Consider the following 18876-nt stretch of genomic DNA (forward strand, 5'->3'; position numbering starts at 1 on the left):
AGCCAGCAGTTGCCATAGATATGCATTGAGAAGGAATCCCTTTAAACAGCTGCTGTGTGATCTGAGCTATGTGGCCAAGGGAGTCTTGCACATCCCAAAACATTGTTTCAAGAATGCAACTTGATTCTGTAGAAAATTGAAAGTGAGCGAAAAAAACAAGCAAACAATCCGTGCAACATTGGGTAATATTGTGACCTTTTGCCATCCTTGAGATCTGGAAAGAGTAGCAGACCGAAGCCAGAGGAACTGAGTTAACTGCACATAGTATGATAAGCATCTGAGTAAAGCTGGAGACTATTTATAGTTATCAAGAAAGTGGTTTGAGAGAGGCTTTTCTCCCTATGTGGGCAGAGGAGGCTGATCACAAGAGCAATGTGGTGGGAAAGCCCCACCAGGAATTTTTTCTTCACCCCCAAATCCAAATTGGTGGCCCAGCAGGATTATCAACCCTTTCAGTTATATTAATTGCCTACCATTCAGAGACTCCCTAGAGCTCCCCCCCCCCTTCTCCTCTGCTAGTCAATCACAGCTGAAGGCAGCACAGCCAATCACAAGCATCACTATGGCCAGAAAATCCACCCTTCGTCTGTGTCTGGAGGGAGCTGGGACGGTAAGGAGGAGGAGTCTTTTAGCCTAACCTACCTTACAGGGTTGAGTTCAGTTAGATGCCAAGCAGCTGTACTACTGCATTGTTTGAGCATCTTCAATATAGGTTCATCCACACTTCCTCTTGCCCTGCCACTCCCCCCCCCCCCCTGCACTGAATCACAGCAAATATCAATTGGGATTCCTCTGGATTGATGTTTGCTATGATTTAGTGCTAAAGAGTGGGTTTTCTGGGGGAAAGTGGTAATGCAAAGGCAAAACATCTCAGACCCATGCCTAGAAAGCATGAGACTAACAGAAAATGGCTCGGCCCCGTGCTTTCTAGGCATGGACAAGCAGAAGTGTGGACAAGTCCTATATATGCAAGGGGAAAGGATGGGGAGAAAACCAAAACAAATCAGAGCTCCCTCCAGTGAGTCCGTTGACTGCCCCACCTGGTCCAATGGTCACCACTCAAGCCCCTGGTATGTGGTTGTCTACTGTATATATTTATCCCAGGATTTCCTTGGACCAAAATGAAAGCATTTTGCAATGTTTTGTTTTCCAAAACTGAAAGTGGGGGGAACGGGTGTGTGTGTGTATGTAGTCATTACAGACAGTGTTCCTTCTTATTTATTTATTTACTTATTCCAAAAACCCTTTATATTTCTCTCTGTCTTTCTCTGGGAGAGAGAGAAAAAACACACACCATATAATCCGTCTCCAGCCTAAGTGGGAAGCTTGTTAATGGCTGCTCGCTACACAACTGCAAAATCAATGAACAAAACTGTTATTTCAGAACCAGGAATCTGTGTTCCAGTGGCAGCTCTAAAATCCACATATACCCTCTTTATCTGGAGCGTGATGCACCTCTTTCTTTCTCTCTCTTTCTCCCTCTCTCTTCCAGATTCTCAGTTTGCCTTCTTCCAAGCAGCAAAGAGCAGGGAATGCTTAGTACCGTACTTTTGGAAAGGTCAGAGGATACGATGGCTCCTACATGAATGGCTGTGTGTGATTTGTCTGCCTGCCCCAATGAGTCTCTCCTCTGTCCCAGCAAAATGGGGAGATAAATGACTACCAAGCAGCTGGGAGGGCCAACAAATGGCCCATTGAGAGTGCAGGAGGCCTCCGATGACACTCGTTCCTTCCCGAGGCAGAGCCCTGCTGTTCTTGGTTCTGCCCATTCACATCCATTCTCAGAACCTGAAATGGCCTTCTCCAAACTGCATGTCATCTGCAGCAGGAGAATTTCACTGGGAGCCTTCTGCACTGCCAACTTAGGGTACCTTCAGGCTGTCACTGTTTTGAAGAAGGGGTCCAAGCACATGCTGGAGATTCAGGTGTGCACAATTAAAATGGGTTAAAGGGCTCTGTTGTCCTAGCACAACAAATCTGCTCTTTTAAATGACTTTTTCTGATTAGGCAAATGATAAGGAAATGTACCGAAAAGTATGAACTAATTGTGCTCATTGCTGCACTGTGGACAAATGCTCAAGTAAAGACTGGATATATAACCTCCCTCCATGTAAGCTTTGTGCAAGAAAAAAGCAGGCTGAATGATGAATAAACAGGTTCTCTGGAGAAGCCCTTCGATTGGCTTCATCCTACTTTTACCATCCTTGGCTGCTCTTAGAATCCTGGGAGCTGTAGTTTTCTAAAAGTGCCAAAGAGACATAGGGCACATGTATACTGTTGTTTCATGTGGGTCACAAGCTTCCTGAACCTCCATTAATTCTCCATTGTCCGCAAGATGTTCTTCTTCTCCAAATCGCTCTTACCACACTTCTCCTTCCCTCAATCTAGCTTGGTTTTTTGTTTTTGTTTTCATAGCAGATATACTCTGAAAAAGAGAGGAGCATGAGAAAATATGGATTGAAGGAGGAGAAAGTGTGGGAAGCTGGTGATCTGGAGGAGAATGGCTCTGGAAAATGAATGGAGGAAGCATGGATGAGCCAAGTGTCAGTCATTCTCAGCCCCTTTCTTTTAATGAATTACAGTTTGCAGGGTTCCTTACAGAAGAAAAAAATGCTGCTGTTATTCCAGTTTAATTCAGCTGTGCAGAGATGCCCCTATGGATGCAATCCCATATGAATGTACCTCGGAGCAAGGTCAATTGTACTCAATGAGTCTTAATCTTACTTCCAAGCAGACATACATAGGATTGTAACCACTGGCAGATCTTTTCTGTGAGTGACCCTATTAGCTCATTTAGCTCTGTGATGGGGAACCTGTAGCCCACTAGGTGCCATTGGGCTCCATCTCCCATCAACCCCAGCCACCATAGCTGTTGGTCAGGGATGATGGGTTTTTTAGTCAAGCAATACTTTTGAGACCACATATTCCCTCCTCCCCCAGTGAGTTGATCATAGAATGATGCTCATGTGCTCTTCACAAGTCCTGTCAGATGCCCCAGGGTGATGTGGTCTGCACAAGTAAAATGCTGTTTCAACTCTATTTTCTGGCTTGTCTAAAACTTTCCTGAAATGTCATAATTCCAGCTTCAAGTACTTAATACTCTGGCAGATGGAGAGATTGATGGTGGAACTGCAAATGACCCTGCTGTCAAAACCAGGCCTGGAGTTCATGAAGTAATGGTAAAGGGTGCCACAGAGCATACTCAGAGTGCAAATCCCTCAATGTGCATATACAGCAAACAGAAGCTATGTGTCCAAGATTAGCGTTGAGGGGCTTCCAGGTCCTCTTATACTCTGTAAAGCAGCCGACCCACTGATGATACCTGAGTGACTGATTTGTAGCAAGCAATAGGTTGGAGAGCTTGATATTTATAAAGGTATGAATCACAGCAGCTATCGTTTTAGAAATTAAGCACCATCCTTAAAACACGTCCCTTTCTGTTACTTTCACAATTATAAACACAGCTTATTGCAAAAAAAACAAAAGGCATATGTGTGCAGGCATATGCTTGTAGAATTCAAATAATGGGTTAGTAAAAACAGTTTCAGATGGCTGAAGCAAATTATTACTATTATTACAGACTAAACAGAGTATTTAAATCCTGGGGGAGACACACACATACACAGAATCTTCTGCTTGGCCCAGTTCTGCATTCCTGGGCGTGGTTTGCCTCACTGACCAATCAAGCTAGGTAGCATTTAAGCCATACAACCGAGATGGGTACTTCAAATGTCATGATGCTGATGATGTATCTCTGGACAACCCCCTCCTTTTGTTCAAAATTAAAAGGTGAGTCAAGTATATCCACCACTTGAGGCTGCCTGCTTTTCTCCACTATGCTTCAGACATCCAAAATCTCACCACCACCACCCTGCTTCTAGAGGCAATGCTTGCGCCTGTAAAACTCAGTCAGGAACTGAAAAGAGAGGGTTGGCAGAGAAGTGGGCCATCTGTATATAAACCACCTGCATTTCTCACAGGGCTAAGAAGTGCAAGGTAGAACAAAAAACAAAACAAAACAAAAGCAGTCCATGTGAATTCATAGTAGGTGCCCCAGGGGTAAAAGATTGATTTGATATTAACAGATTCGTGCAGAGACTATAAAACGGTTGCACATGGGGTGGGAGAGAGACATCAGGGCCCTGGAAACCAGCTAGATCTATAGGGAGGGGGGAGCGCCATGAAATGCAAACCTCGAATGTGCCCCACACCAGAACACATGCACAGCACATGTGTGTGTCCTCTTGCCACACCTGCTCCTTCTTGCACTAAACCACTTTCAAAACAAAACCAATGTCCCCGGGGCTGTGTAAAGCTCACTCTGTCTGACACTTCAACCTCACCAACTGTCTGGCACCTGCATTCTCCAACGAGCCCACACCCTGGCACCAGCCACAAAACACTGCTAACAACTGCTTGGCATGCAAGTCCTTAAAAAAGAAGAAGTGGGCATCTCTTTCTCATCTCCACCACCCTTCCCTGCCACATTCCACTGCTGATAATGAGCAGTCAAACGTGTCCACAACATTCTGCTGCAGATCCCGCCACAGCCAGCCAGCCAGCCAGCCAGCCATCCTCCGAATGGCTTTTTCACAACATCACCAGCATCCCTCCTCCACCTTTATCCCAGCAGCCTGATATGTCCCCAAGCTCGGGGAAGCAGCAGGATTTCAGGGTTCTCGTGCACAGCGCCATTCCCAGACACCACATCATCACACAACAACCTTGCTTCAAGAAAGGGCTGGTGCCAGCCTGAAGCTACCCTTTCCCTCCCCACCAACACCGTCCAAGCTCTCCTCCCAGACACCAGGCACCTTCTCCAGCTCCATCATAAAAGAAGCAAAATGCCCTCGGGCAATAAATAAGAAGCCATGCCACACACACAAAAAGCTACCCAGCATCTGCTCCTACCTGAGGGTGGCGCTCTCTCCTTGCTTGACGGTCACGTTGTCCATCGCCTTGGGGAAGGTGGCATCTCCGCTGCGCACTGGCACTCCTGCGGGCACAAGGAAGAGGAGCCTGAGAGACAGGACGACCAGGCACCGCCAGGGCAGGACTAAGCACCCACCGACCCCCATCCTGGGCTTTCCTCAAGGCAAAGATAGGCAACGGTTGTAGTGGGAAAGAGATGAACTGAAGAGGCTCTTTGGGGGTGGAAGGCAGAGAAGAGAGACGGAGAAGGGGACGCCTGACGGACGGATTAGCAAAGTCCCCAGAGGCAATCCGAAACCGGAGATCCAAAGCTCCCAAACAGCATCTAGAAAGTGGTCCCCAGTGTTTCTTGGGTGCCGGGCGCAGGAGGTTGAGGGGAGCAGAAGAGGAGGAGGAGGAAGAGGAGGAGGCGGCTGGCACGGGGCTGAGCTCAGAGACGAGAGAGAGAGAGAGAGAGAGAGAGAGAGAGAGAGAGAGAGAGGAAAGAAGGAAGGTCACGGCTCTTCTTCCCCGCCTGTTTTTCCTTCTTTTTTCCCTGATGCCACCTTAAGATTCCGTCGGGCAGGCGCTGCGCAGATCCGGCATCAAAAGTTTATAACCCAAGAAGGGAGGGCAATGCAACTCTCTCTCCCTCTCTCTTCCACCCGCTCTCTTGGGCAGGAAATAGGAAGGGAGGACCGAGAGAAGGGGGGGGGGGGGACCCAAGGATAGGGAGAGGGGCAAGTTGGGCGCTGCAAGAAAGCCTTCTCCAATGATCCTATATAAATTACAATCCGCACACACAGAATGTTACTCCAAACTTCCTTTGCGTCAAGACAGAGCTCTCCAAAGTCCAAGGAAGGTTCGCAAGGCTAGGGTTTGGGGGACCCAGCCCGCTCCCACTGCCTGGCAGGCTCTGCAAAGGGCAAGCTTTCGCTCGCTTCTCTCCGTTTCCACCCGAGCGAGCTCCAGGTAGGGCGGCAGAGAGACAGATAGTGAGAGAGGAACCCCTCGGACCAGGCTCGGCTGCCTCTCTCCAGCACTTTAAAGGACGCGGGCTGGCAGGAGTAGCGAGCGGGAACCGTTGGCAGCTGCTATTCCTCCTGCTCTCGCCGCCGCCGATTTTCTCTCCTCCTCCTCCTGCTTCTTCTTCTTCTTCGCCACCGCCGCCGCCAGTTTCAGCATCCCCGCTCCGCTCTCCCTCCTCGCCGGGAGCATCTCCTCTGAATCCCTCTCGCGCGCGCCCGCCGACATCCGAGGGTTGTCATGGCAGCGACTGACCAACACTCGGGGCTCCCCGGCACAGCCACACGCTGCACGGTGGGGCAGGAACCGCGCATTAATCTCGGCGGCGGAGCGGAGGACAGCGGAGCGGCCGCGGGGCTGGCGGGGTTGGGCGGAGAGGAGGGGGGGTAGAGAAAGCGAGGAGCTCGCCCCGCTTTTTTCTTAACCCTCCCGGAGGCAGAGCTCTGGGTCCGGCTGCGGAGGACGGGGAGTAGGCATAAGCCAGGCCTGGGCAAAGCGGGGTCCCCCCACGGCTGTGCTGCTGCCATCGCGCTCAGTGCTGCAGCACCGGCAACATGCACCAAGCTGGGACATACAGTAGCAGCAGCAATAGCAACACACACACACCGCTTCCAGGAGTCAGGAGGCTGGGAGGCAGAATGGGAAACCCAGAGACACTATTGGGATTGGCTAGCTTAAAACAAAAATGCAGGGAGGCAGTCATGGGGTCACACAAGACTCTGCTTCAGACTAGGAGAGGAGTAGGAAGTTATTTCTACTCAGCCAGACCCTTGGTCAACCTAGCTCAGCATTGCCTGCTCTGACTGGCAGGTGCCCCATTTGGATACAGAAGATATATAGGAAGCTGCCTTATACTGAGCCAGGCCATTGGCCTATCTTCCCTGACTGGCAGCAGTTCTCCAGGGTTGAAGCAGGGAACTTGCCCTGCGCTACTAGGAGGTGCCAGAGATTGATCCTGGGCTTTTCTGCATGCAAGGGTCTACCACAGAGATATGACTTGGCTGGTACTGCTGGTGGGATGGCAGGCAGGGTGCCCAAACAGAAGGTGGTGCAAGGGTGAAGGACGGGCAGAGCCAATGGAGGCTGGCTTGTTAAGGCAAATGATGAACTGCTTCATCAACCTCAGCCAGCTGCCACTACTCCTGACTGCCTGTTTTCTTACAATCAGGACTAGCCCAAGATATTTTGGCACCAAAGGTAGACCCCAAAATAGCACCCCCTTCTCCACCAACGAAGAAGTGGTCTGGGAAGATTTACATCAAGAATGTGAGGGAGAGAAAGATTAGCACTAGGATCTGCCCTGGCAGACCCTGCCATCTGAGCAGGTTGTCTCACCTTGCCTTTTCAGAGGGCTAGCTTATCCTTCCTCTCAATCAGTGTAAAGGTAAAGGTAAAGGTAAAGGGACCCCTGACCATCAAGTCCAGTTGTGGACAACTCTGGGGTTGTGGCACTCATCTTGCCAAGGGAGCTGGTGTACAGCTTCCAGGTGTACAGCTCATCTTGCTTTATTGGCCGAGAGAGCGGGCGTACAGCTTCTGGGTCATGTGGCCAGCATGACTAAGCTGCTTCTGGTGAACCAGAGCAGCACATGGAAACACCATTTACCTTCCCACTGGAGCAGTACCTATTTATCTACTTGCACTTTGATGTGCTTTTGAACTGCTAGGTTGGCAGGAGCAGGGACCGAGCAACGGGAGCTCACCCCGTCACGGGGATTCGAACCACCAACCTTCTGATCGGCAAGCCCTAGGCTCTGTGGTTTAACCCACAGTGTCACCCACGTCCCCTGTGTCAGTCAGTGTAGCCCCTTGCAAAACTTAGCAGGGAGGAAAATGGTGACAAAAGCAGGGCAAAATTGGCTCTGGTGCCACCTACCATTGGTCTTCCTGTCTTCCACACTACTAGTCCCAATAGGTACAAGCTGCCATTACATGAAGACAACCAATTCTAGTTTCACCCCTCTTCTCTTCTCTGCTGGATTCTGCAAGGACAACACTGAGACTATGCAGGAGGATGAAGCTGACAAAGGCAGTGACACCCCTTGCACAGGTTGCAAATAAGGAGGAGGCAGGCTGGAGGCTGGCTGAGGGCAAACTGAGGTTGGTGGGGCAGTGTCCCATTTGCCCAAATGGAGCAGTGGCCACAGCCTAGGGTTTCAGATGCGGGACATTCCCAGCCCTAGCTGGAGATTCCTGCATTGAACCAGGGTCTTTTTGCATGCAATGCAGATGCTCTACTGCTGAAAACAGAATGCTGCGTGTGTGTGGCTGGCGTTGCACTAGAGGGTGGCTAACCGGTGGCCCTCCAGAAATTGCTCCCTTCATTCCCGATAATTGGCCATGCAGACTGGGGCTGATGGGACTTGTAGTTCAGCAGTATCTGGAGTGCCACAGCTGAGCCACCCCTGCCTTGCATCAGTTCACACTGGCAGAACCAGAGCTGCCTGCTTAGGAGCAAATAGGAAGCATTTTGGGGAAGACCGAACTGGAACCCAGCTTTGTTGCAAGATGACTGGCATCTTGATGCATGGAATCATGGAATTTGAAATCACAGAACCATGTTTTAGAATCATGGTATGATGAATTTTAAAATTCCACTGAAGTAATAAAAATTTAGTTGGGCGCTAGTCAGCTAAGTTCTATTCAGAGTATAGACCCGCTGAAGTTAATGAACATGCCGAAGTTCAGTCCATTCCTTCAACAGGTCTACTCCACATAGGACTCACATTGGATACAACTTTACAGCTGAAAAGAACAACAGAGATCATCTCCTGCCCAGTGCATGAGAATAATAAAATCAGGGAATACAATTTTAAAAGCAGAACTTTTAAAATAGAGCTCTGTCTTTCTTGTTCCTCCTCCCACCTATTTGTTTGATGCTCTCCAGTTTAATGCAACCTGTTTACATCTCATTCTGGGAACTGAGCTATAGGTATCCATGTAGTGTGGGAATAAACCAGTGTACGTACTTATTTATTACATCTCTCTTTCCCTTTCATGGAGTTCAGGGCAGTGCACATGGTTCTTCTCAACCCTTTTATAATCACAACAGCCCTGCAAGGTTCTGTTGTGGAGTGTCATGGGGGGGGGGGCTTCTAAGGAAAGTTTAAAGAAGGCACATGAGTGGGTTATTCAACATTAAACTTCAAAACACACACAGAGAGCAGTGCATTTTTAAAGTATGTTGTTGAAAGGCCACATTGGAACTGGTGTATTAACTATGCATACCAATGGCTCCAAGAATAAGGTTCCTCTGCTCCTCATATCAGGTGGGGGGTACATTTCTCTGCTGTGCATCTGTTTTGTATGGCAAACCCTGAAACCATTACAAAGGAGGGCTTGCTGTGGCAGCATGCAATAAACAAATAAAAATAAGTGCAGCTACCACAACTTCCTGACACAGCTAGAGGCTTTGGAGCATTAAAAATGGAAGGGTCCTTGGAGACCCAATTTGTGAGAATGTGTGAAAGACAAAAAAAGGAGCAAAGCAGAGGAAGAGGAGAGGTAGCTAGGCTCCCTTGGCTACTATTTGTGACTTTGCGGCAAAGTCTCTTGATTCCAGAGAAACTTCTCTTAGCAATGGCCAGCTGCGTGTTTCTGCCATAGCTCAAGATGAGAGCCCCTGTTCTTCATGCAGACAGTCCTAAATCCAATCCCTGGCATTTATTGGCTAAAAAACTCCAGGTTAAAATCCTGGAGAGATGTTGCCAGCAGGGGTAGATTTTGATCTTTCAAATGTCAGCGGCACCCTATACAAGGCCAACATTTGGTGACCCCCACCTCTCACCTTCCGCTCTGCTCAATTCACTATGACATAGTTTCAACGGCTTGCAGAGTCTCCTTCAGCTCAGCACCCAGTGTAGAGGAACCCATTTGTGATGCCCTAAATCCACCTCTGCTGCTGGTCAGTGTAGACCAGTGTTTCCCAAACATGGGTCTCCAGCTGTTTTTGGACTACAGTTCCCATAACCCCTGACCACTGATCCTACTAGCTAGGGATGATGGAAATTGTAGTATAAAAACAGCTGGAGACCCAAGATTGGGAAACAGTGATGTAAACAATACAGAGCAAGGCGGACCCGTGGTCTGAATCTGTATAAGGCAGCTCCTTATTAATTGAGCCTGTTTTTCATTTGGGGGAAGAGGAGCCACGAAACCCTTGTAACTTGGTGGAAGAGTATCAGGTTTGCATGCAGAGGCCCCCAAATTCAATTCCCAGGTAGAACTGGACAATGCCTCCTGTTTGAATAACTAGAGAGTCACTGCTGGTCTGACTAGGCAAGTTTGCTCTTCCCCAAAACACTTTCCACTTGTACCTGAGAAAGCAGGGATGGTTGTGCCAACAAAACTCTCCTTCTTTATGCCGATGCAAGGGTGGCTAAGCTGTGGCCATCCAGATGTTAGTGAACTACAATTCCCATCAGCCACATTCTGCATGGCCAATGGTGAGACATGGCAAGAGTTGTAGCTCCCAGCTTAGCAACACTTAACACAACATTGGTCATACACACCATTCCATTTTGAGCCTTGGCTTGGTGTTAGAACATCTGCTTTGCATGCAGAAGGTCCTAGGTTCAACATTGATGTCTCCAGGTAGGGCTAGTAAGGCTTCCTGCCTGAAACCTTCAGCTAGATGGGCCATTTATCTGGCTTTCTGTGGGAAGTTGGCTTTCTGTGGGAAGTTGGCTTTCTGTTACAGCTTTTCTCACCCCCTGCATGAAAAACAGCACCTGCCAGAATTTCCTCTTCTGCCTAGCAATTAAAGGAACAGTCCTCATTTGCAGCTGATCACTCCAGACATGGTGTAGCCTGGTGTTAAGCAAAAGTAAGTGTGATATTAGAATGACTTTATCTGTATACGGTCCTCATTATGATAAGGTAATATGGCATATAGGCACCTGGAAGGTTGCCCTCACAAGGGATTGCAACATTTGGGCTGAGAAAAGTGTCCTACACACTTGACATAATGGATGTGCTGGCCACAGCTAAAAGGTGTACTTTAATATAGGTTTATAGAATGTTAAAACTATCTTAATCTGTTCAGATCCCACTCCAAAAAGGAAAAAAAAGAAAGGCCGGGTTAATTAACCTTGAGCTCACTCTCAATCAACAGTACAGAATAGAATCATATTTTACATGCTCTTTGGGAAAGTAAATGCAGAAGTAGTCCATGCTCTCACCAATCTGATGTGTACAGTAGGAGCTAAGGAGCAAATAATTCCGATCCAGCAATCTTAATACAAATGCTCCCTGATGGATAAGGTGAACTTTCTAGTAGTCAATTTGATCAGGGGGTGAGGAGGGGAATTATCTGACCAATAAGATGAAGACAGTCTGGTGCTGCAGACATGGTTTTCGATGGAGACTTGTGCACGGCTTTTTGGAAGTTAGTCCTATTGAATTTTTGTTGCCATTTATTTCTTTGAAATGCATACTTTCCTTTAAAAGATGTTTCATCCTGGATGTTTTTTATTGCAACAATAATAATAAATATTAAAGTCTTAATGGGGCCTGAGTAAACATACCTAGGATATTGAACTACATGGCTATAAAACTTATGCACACTGGGAGTAAGATCTTCCGGACACAGTGAGGCTTACTTAAGGGTTGGACCTTAAGACTACAAAGAGCAAGATTTTGCTGATATATTTGCTCATACCCTGAATCTCACTTAGTGCCCTTGTGTCAAAGCACTTTCTTATCAGCCTGGGCTATCACATAAGGTGGTTGTGAGAACAAAACTGAATTGCATCCATGCATGCTACTTGGACCTGTTTGGAGGAAGCACTGGATACACATAGGAAAGGGGGAAACCCTCACAATTCAGCTGACATGGCCAGACTCTGTCCATGAAGAAACTCTGCTTCCCTACCTTCTTTCCCAGGAATAATCTCACTCAAGGCTACTAAAGGGGAGGGAGCAACATTCTTCATCTAATAAGGCATTCCTGGAGCTAAGGGGGGTGGGGACACACCAAGACATTGCAATTATGTATTGCAGCAGATCCTACAAGTGTCCCTGTTTTCCAAGGACATCCCTCATTTAGAGAAGGAGTCCCAGTTTCTGATTTGATCCTGGTATGCCCTGCTTTCCCTTAGGATGTCCCTATTTTCATTGGAGAAATGTTGGATGGTATGGAGTTATTCAACCCCCGAGCTGCCTGAAGGCAATCCTTATAGGGAAGTGGGGTTTTTTTTAATGTTTAATGTTTTGTTATTATTTTTATATACATGTTGGAAGCCACCCAGTGTGACTGGGGCAACCCAGTAAGATGTGTGGGGTATAAATAGTAAAATTTTCATTATGAAATGGGGCATCCCTACTTTCATTGGATAAATGTTGGAGGGTATGTTGCAGTTCAGTAGATTTTAAGGGAGGAAAAAGAAAACACAGAGGCAGAGAAAGATGAATATTTGTGATGAATACTTGAAATGGGGTCAGTGGTACCATCAGTGTACAACTTTGTGGCAGAAGCTCAGAGCCCCACCCTGCAAAATGAGCAAGAGGGGACCCCCAATACAGTAGAGCTGGCTTACCATGTTTTGAAATAAAGAAAGCAATGCACATTTAACCATTAAATCCAGAACCTAAGATTGTCTAGCTGCACTACTGAATGGGATCTATCTTGCAGACTGAGGTTCTTTACCAGCAGGGGTAGAAAGATTGGGGACTACTGTGCTATCCAACAGGCTGCAAGCCAGAATTACACAAAGAGACCAGCAACTCCACTCCCCCCCCACCATATCCGTGCACAAGAAGTAGGCAGGCTTTCTCAGCTGCTGCTGCTGCAAGAGTTTTCTGGTCTGCTGGGTAAATTGGTGTTTACCCCTCGGGATAAGAAGCTGTTGACACATGGAGCCTGTTTCAGAAATACTGCTGAAATACCAGTGTGTAATGTATAAAAGTGAGATTTACACACAAGCAAACCCTGCCTGGGTGCATGTTTGATTTGGAAAGGAAGATGAACCAGCCTCCAGAGAGGAAAATATACAAAGCTCTGCATACTCAATGGTTGAGGATATACAGACACAGGAAGAGACAGATTGATTGACAGTCTGCAGAAGTCAAAATGGCAATGAGCAGTTGGATATCTGGGTGGTCAGACCATCCCTGATCCACCAATCAGTTCTACTAGGGATTAAAATCAACTCTCCCTGCCCTCTCCATTAATTCTATGTACCACCCAGACTAATCAGCCTCCCTTTGGCGTTAGCAAAGTAATCATCATTACATTCCTTTTTAAGCCACTGGCCCTGTTATTGCTGATTTTGTCAGCTGAATCCATACCACATTGGCACAATGTAAGGTTTTGCCATTAGATTCTGATGCATTAATAAGTCGTCTGCCCACAGTTTCCCCACATTCCTCATCGCACCTTGCTTTCAAAATGTTGAGTTATATCTGTGAAGATGTTTTGGCCTTGCTCGCTGACTGGCATCTCTGAATATCAATTCTCCACGATGTGCAAGACAATATTATGCCTGTTTGCTAAGAAGTGAATCCCATTATGCTCAATGAGGTAAATATGCATAGGATTGCAGCCCTAGAGACCTGAACTTTGCTTCATGCATAATCCAAGTCACCCTGATATCTAGAAAATGCCAGACACAGAGGTTTGTGCTTCTTTCCCTCAAAAGTATGGCTCTGCTATTAAAGTTGATTTGTAGCTCCTGTGCAACAAACTTGCTTCCCCCTCCCCACAAAAACCCATACTTTTTGCTACAAGGAAGGTGATTGGGGAATGCACTGAAAAGTGTGTTTTTGCTTCATGCAACATCATTTTACCTTCCACAAATGAATATGACTGAATGATCCATGAATGACTATTGTTGATCTAACCCCCAAGCAAATTTTGTGCAAGCAAACCAGGATAGGTGCTCACTAAACAGGTCATCTGAATACGACCTCAGTGTACTTAAGGAAGTTCTAGATTTTCCAGAAAATCAACATATGACACACAGGTAATCCAAGTCACCTTGATTGTTAAAGAGAAAATATAACTTCATGCAACTCTGCCTCAAAGTACTGTACCCCAAAATAACTGGACCAGTTCCAGATGATGATGTGCAATTTTGAAGCTATTGAGATGTGATTTCTAGATAAGTCAGGATAGTAATCATATATTCTGCGGTGTTTCAAGACTTCTTCTGGGTCCGTTTAAAAACCTTGCCCTGAATTTGCTTTGGACACAGGTATGGCACACACACACACACACAAATGCACACACAAGTAAGAGTCTTAGCATCTGCGAAGAAAGGAAACCAGCTCTGAACATGTGCCAAGTGCCTTCCATTCACCATTGAGTATTCACAGCCTTCCTCTGCTAGGGAGCTTCATGTCCACAACCACACACACACACACACACACACACACTCAACTGTGCGTGCAAACACACACATACGTGCACGTGCACGTGCACGTGCACGTGCGTGCACACACACACACTGTGTATACACACCTGCTATGATTACATGTTCAGGTAACAACTGTGCAAAGGGGAGCTCGGGACTTTTAACCTGTTTTGTTACTTTATTATTTCTCTCTTTATGCCCCCCCCCCCACCACCTTCTCCCCCACCTCCTTTCCATCTGCAATCTGTTTTTCTCCATTCCCCTTTTTTCTTCTCTCACATTTTCCTAGCTGCTAATTTTGAGCTTGGTGTGTGTGCATGTGCATGTGTGAATTAATTCCAACACTCTTCAGTCTTGCTGTTTGCTTGACTATTTATCCACTTGCCAATAACTATTCTTATTTCTCCCCCTCACCCCAGTCTTTCTGTCTCCCACCCCCACCAATGTGATGTGCCTCGCTGCTATTAAAAAGGGCTTCAGTAGATACTGGGCACTGGCAGCTGGATACTCTGGTGTCCAATTAATAGCATGTTCCCAAATGCCAGCCAGGACTATAATTAGAGTAATGAAGTCTTACACTACAGGGAAAGATGTAGATTGCAAAGGGTCAAGAAAGCATTCCATGCTTCTATTGGATTTCAGTCAAGAATCACAGTCCCAAACCCAACCAAGCCTTAATTTGAGTCAGGGACAGAAATGGAATCTAGCTACCAGGGCTGAACCTTACAACCTGGGAGAAAGGAAACCAACTCCGCTGAGCATGCAGAAAGGTGCCCGGGGGTGTTTCCCAGGGTTCAGTTCCCTTGCTTCTTTTTTCTCCTTCTAGCTCACCAGAGAGTGCATGTGCTTTTCAATAAAACACTGCTAAAAAGCAGCCCCGTCGTGATTTCATATGCTGTTCTATGAGGATTATTTTTGTATGCTGCTTTCCTGAAGGTGATTTTCCTCTGCCATTCCAGGTTGGGCATCTGGAAAGCCAGTGAGCCTATTGTCACAGCCAGACAGAAACTGGCTGCAATTTTGCCACCCCAGGAGGCAGGGTCTACCTGGGGACCAAATAAACTGAGCCAGCTGCTCTATCCAGAGGTGGGGCTTTGGTGTGAACCAAAGGGAGAACTTCTGCCTTGTGGCCCACAAAAAGCCACAGTCCCAATCTGTGCATCAGTAAAAACACTGAATAACAATAATATTGATGCAATTGCAATTATACATAAAGGGTATTGAGGTCAATGGAAAGAGCATGAGAAAGAAAATGTCAGGCAGAGTGTAGATATGTGACTATGCTCACAAGCTTCACGGGTAAATAATAATTAGGAGGTTTTCATTACTGAGTTGGAATGATCAGCCATACGGCAGTTTGTGGGCCTCCTGCATTTCTCAGTTGCAATTGCCATGGATATTTTTTATATATAGAAAGGCAAGATGTACATCTTGATAATATATAATAAAACCAAACCATATAGTTCCATTACAGAAATCTGAACTCTTTCAATTGCAAAAGTTAGGCTTTTGTCAGAATAACCTTCTGATGTCCCTAAGCATTTGCCCTGTCATTTCCATTGGGAAATCAGTCATAGCTGGTGCCCACTGGGACCAGTAGGGTTGAAGACAGGGAGCCCAACCGGAGGTGGCACCACAGCCAATGATAGGCACAGCCAACTCATTCTAATTTCGTCCCATTCTCCTCCTTCCTGCTGAATCCTACAAGGACAAAACTGAGAATAAGAAGTGGGGAGAAGCTGACAGGCACTGCCATGCCCTAGACTAGTTGTATGAAATAAGTCCAGCAGGTGGAAGATAGCTGATGGCAGAATGATGTAGGTGGGGCAATGCCCCATCTCCCCTCACACCACACAATATGGAGCCATTGGTCATTGGGTCCATGCAAACCACAACCGACAGAAGAAGAAGAAGAAGAAGAAGAGGAGGAGGAGGAGGAGGAGGAGGAGGAGGAGGAGGAGGAGTTTGGATTTGATATCCCGCTTTATCACTACCTGAAGGAGTCTCAAAGCGGCTAACATTCTCCTTTCCCTTCCTCCCCCACAACAAACACTCTGTGAGGTGAGTGGGGCTGAGAGACTTCAGAGAAGTGTGACTAGCCCAAGCTCACCCAGCAGCTGCATGTGGAGGAGCGGAGACACGAACCCGGTTCCCCAGATTACGGATCTACTGCTCTTAACCACTACACCACACTGGCGTTGTGTCTTCTGTCTGTGGTGGATACAAGGATCTAGATTTTTATTACTGTACTTGCAACAGAGACTTTTTAAAGAAATCCCATGCATCACCACCATCATCCCCAAAGCACTTTGAGATCACTGGCTAGAAGAACCATCACCATGAATTTGCTAAATACCATCATAATAGCCTAAACATGGGGTGGAGTGCGAACTCCCTGCAAGATGACTCAAGTGAGTTGAGCTTGGTGGGAGGGAGAAAGAGCTTTGACTGCAATACCAAAAAAACAAGCAAACAAACAGAACCCTTTAAGATCTGCAAAAGGAGTGGGGTAGGGTGGGGGTTGCTGGCCAAGTACATTTTCTCCCCGCCTAAACGTCCTTTTCAAGAAAAGTGGCTCTCTAAAGCTGCTTGCATTTAGTTGGATTTATTGTTGCCCACCATATTCCACATTAACGGCTCGCTCTGTTTAGAAAGAAAAGAAATGCTCACCTCTAGTTTTTCCGCGGCCAGCTCTTCTGAAATCTAAGACCCTCATACAGATCCATCAAATGGACTTTTCCTTACTACTCCAATATTTTTCTAACACCTTCATCTTCTTTTATGTTCACAGTAAATCAAGAGCCAACAGCATCTAAAGCCTCTTTGTAGCTTCTCTATCTTGGCTTTTAATATATTTTACTATCTCACTACCATGGTTTTATTTTATATATATATATAATGCAATGTACATTGGACATCAATGATTTTGGAGCAAGGGGGAGAGAACGAGTACTCAGCATGCATGAGCATCAAACCCCTGTGGGCACTGGGGTGGGAGATTCAGAACAGACAAAAGGGAGGATTTCTTTACACAGCATGGAGTTAAACCATGGAACTCACTACTATAAGATATAGGACTGGCCACCAATTTGGACAGCTTTAAAATTTGGACAAATGCATGGCTGCAGGCCATGATGACTACTGTCTCCAGGATCAAAGGCATTATGCCTCTCTGGATACCAGTTGCTGGGGATGATATGTGGAAGAATACTCTTGTGCTCATGTTCTGCATTTTGGGCTTCCCATAGGCCCCTGGTTAGCTGTTGTGGGAACAGGATAAGGACTAGTTGAGCCTTAGGTCAGATCCAGCTGGGCTTTTGCTTTGTTCTTTTGGAACAGCTTTAGGATGTGCCAGATGGTGAATTTGCTTTTTAATTGCTCAGCACTTAGCATAACATGGGTTGTATTCAACTAAGTCTTACTCAGAGTAGGCCCAATAAAATGAGTTAGCAATGTCCCTAATCATTATGGTTATTTAATTTATACACCACCCATCTGGCTGGGTTTCCCCAACCACTCTGGGCGGCTCCCAGCAGAATAGTAAAAGCACAATAAAGCATCAAACATTAAAAACTTCCCTAAACATTGCTGCCTATCAGATGTCTTCAAAAAGTCAGATAGTTGTTTAATTCCTTGACATCTGAAGGGTGTTCCACAGCATTCCACAGGGAGGGTGCCACCACCAAGAAGGCCCTATGCCTGGCTCCCTCCCCTCAGTGAGGGAACCAGGAGAAGACCCTCAGAGGAGGACCTCAGTGTCCCGGCTGAATGATGGAGGTAGAGACCTTCCTTTAGGTATACTGGGCCGAGGCATTTAGGGCTTTAAAGGTCAGCACCAACACTTTGAATTGTGCTCAGAAATGCACTTAACTTCAATGAGTGGCAATCATCACTAGTTCCATCAAAGTAGAGGAACCACTGAAGTCAATTGATATGGCTAAATTCAGTGGATCTACTATGAGTAGGACTTAGCTGACTACCACCCAATGGGTCTACTGTGAGTAGCACTCATGTTGGGTACCACTTTGCCTCCAAGATTGGTCAGATACATGTCCTTTGGAGGAACACTTGCAGGATCACAAACAGCCAGGGCCCCAATGCAAGGCCAGGCTAGATACCAGGCTCCCTAACAGGCAGGAAGCTCAGAGTTTTGCCCCAGTGCTGATATGGAGCCTACTGAGGATCTAGTCCTGTTGTTCAAGGTGTGGGTGTATGAATTCTTGCCTTGTTTGGGAAGGAAGGGCCACATGCTGTTATGCAGGACATGTGCTCCAGTGGACCTGAAAGGAAATCGCAGTTCCTTGGCCCACTACGCTAGAGAAGGAGGACTGCAAAGGGCTGAAAATGGGCTTAGGGAGGAGACACAAGTAGGGACCAGGGGGGAGGAGAAATTAACTAAGTTTACATTTTAATACGGACCTACCTAACATGCATTTCCCAAACCATTAAGGGAACTGAAAGACAGCCATCCTCCTGAATTTGTACTTCTCTGAATTATGTGATGCAGTTTTCCAATCAAAAAAAATACACAAAAATGTGCATATTAGTGAAAAAGACATGCAAAGTTACATTGCCTTAAGGGGGGGGG

General features: G+C 46.7%; 1 protein-coding gene across 4 annotated transcripts in view; it reads right to left on the reverse strand.

Annotated features, from left to right (window-relative positions):
- The window catches only part of LOC307203635 (opioid-binding protein/cell adhesion molecule homolog), a 763808-nt gene that overhangs the window by 343705 nt on the left and 401227 nt on the right, over nucleotides 1-18876 (reverse strand). For 2 of the 4 annotated variants that reach the window (XM_079954586.1, XM_079954584.1), the window contains one exon: nucleotides 4912-4996. In XM_079954586.1, coding sequence (XP_079810712.1) covers nucleotides 4912-4996 — 85 coding nt within the window. Of the gene's footprint in view, nucleotides 1-4911; nucleotides 6279-18876 lie in introns of those variants that run through there. The other 2 variants (XM_079954585.1, XM_079954587.1) reach the window with 2 other exon arrangements.

This window comes from Podarcis cretensis (assembly GCF_951804945.1).
Source record: "Podarcis cretensis genome assembly, chromosome: 15".
Classification (NCBI taxonomy): domain Eukaryota; kingdom Metazoa; phylum Chordata; class Lepidosauria; order Squamata; family Lacertidae; genus Podarcis; species Podarcis cretensis.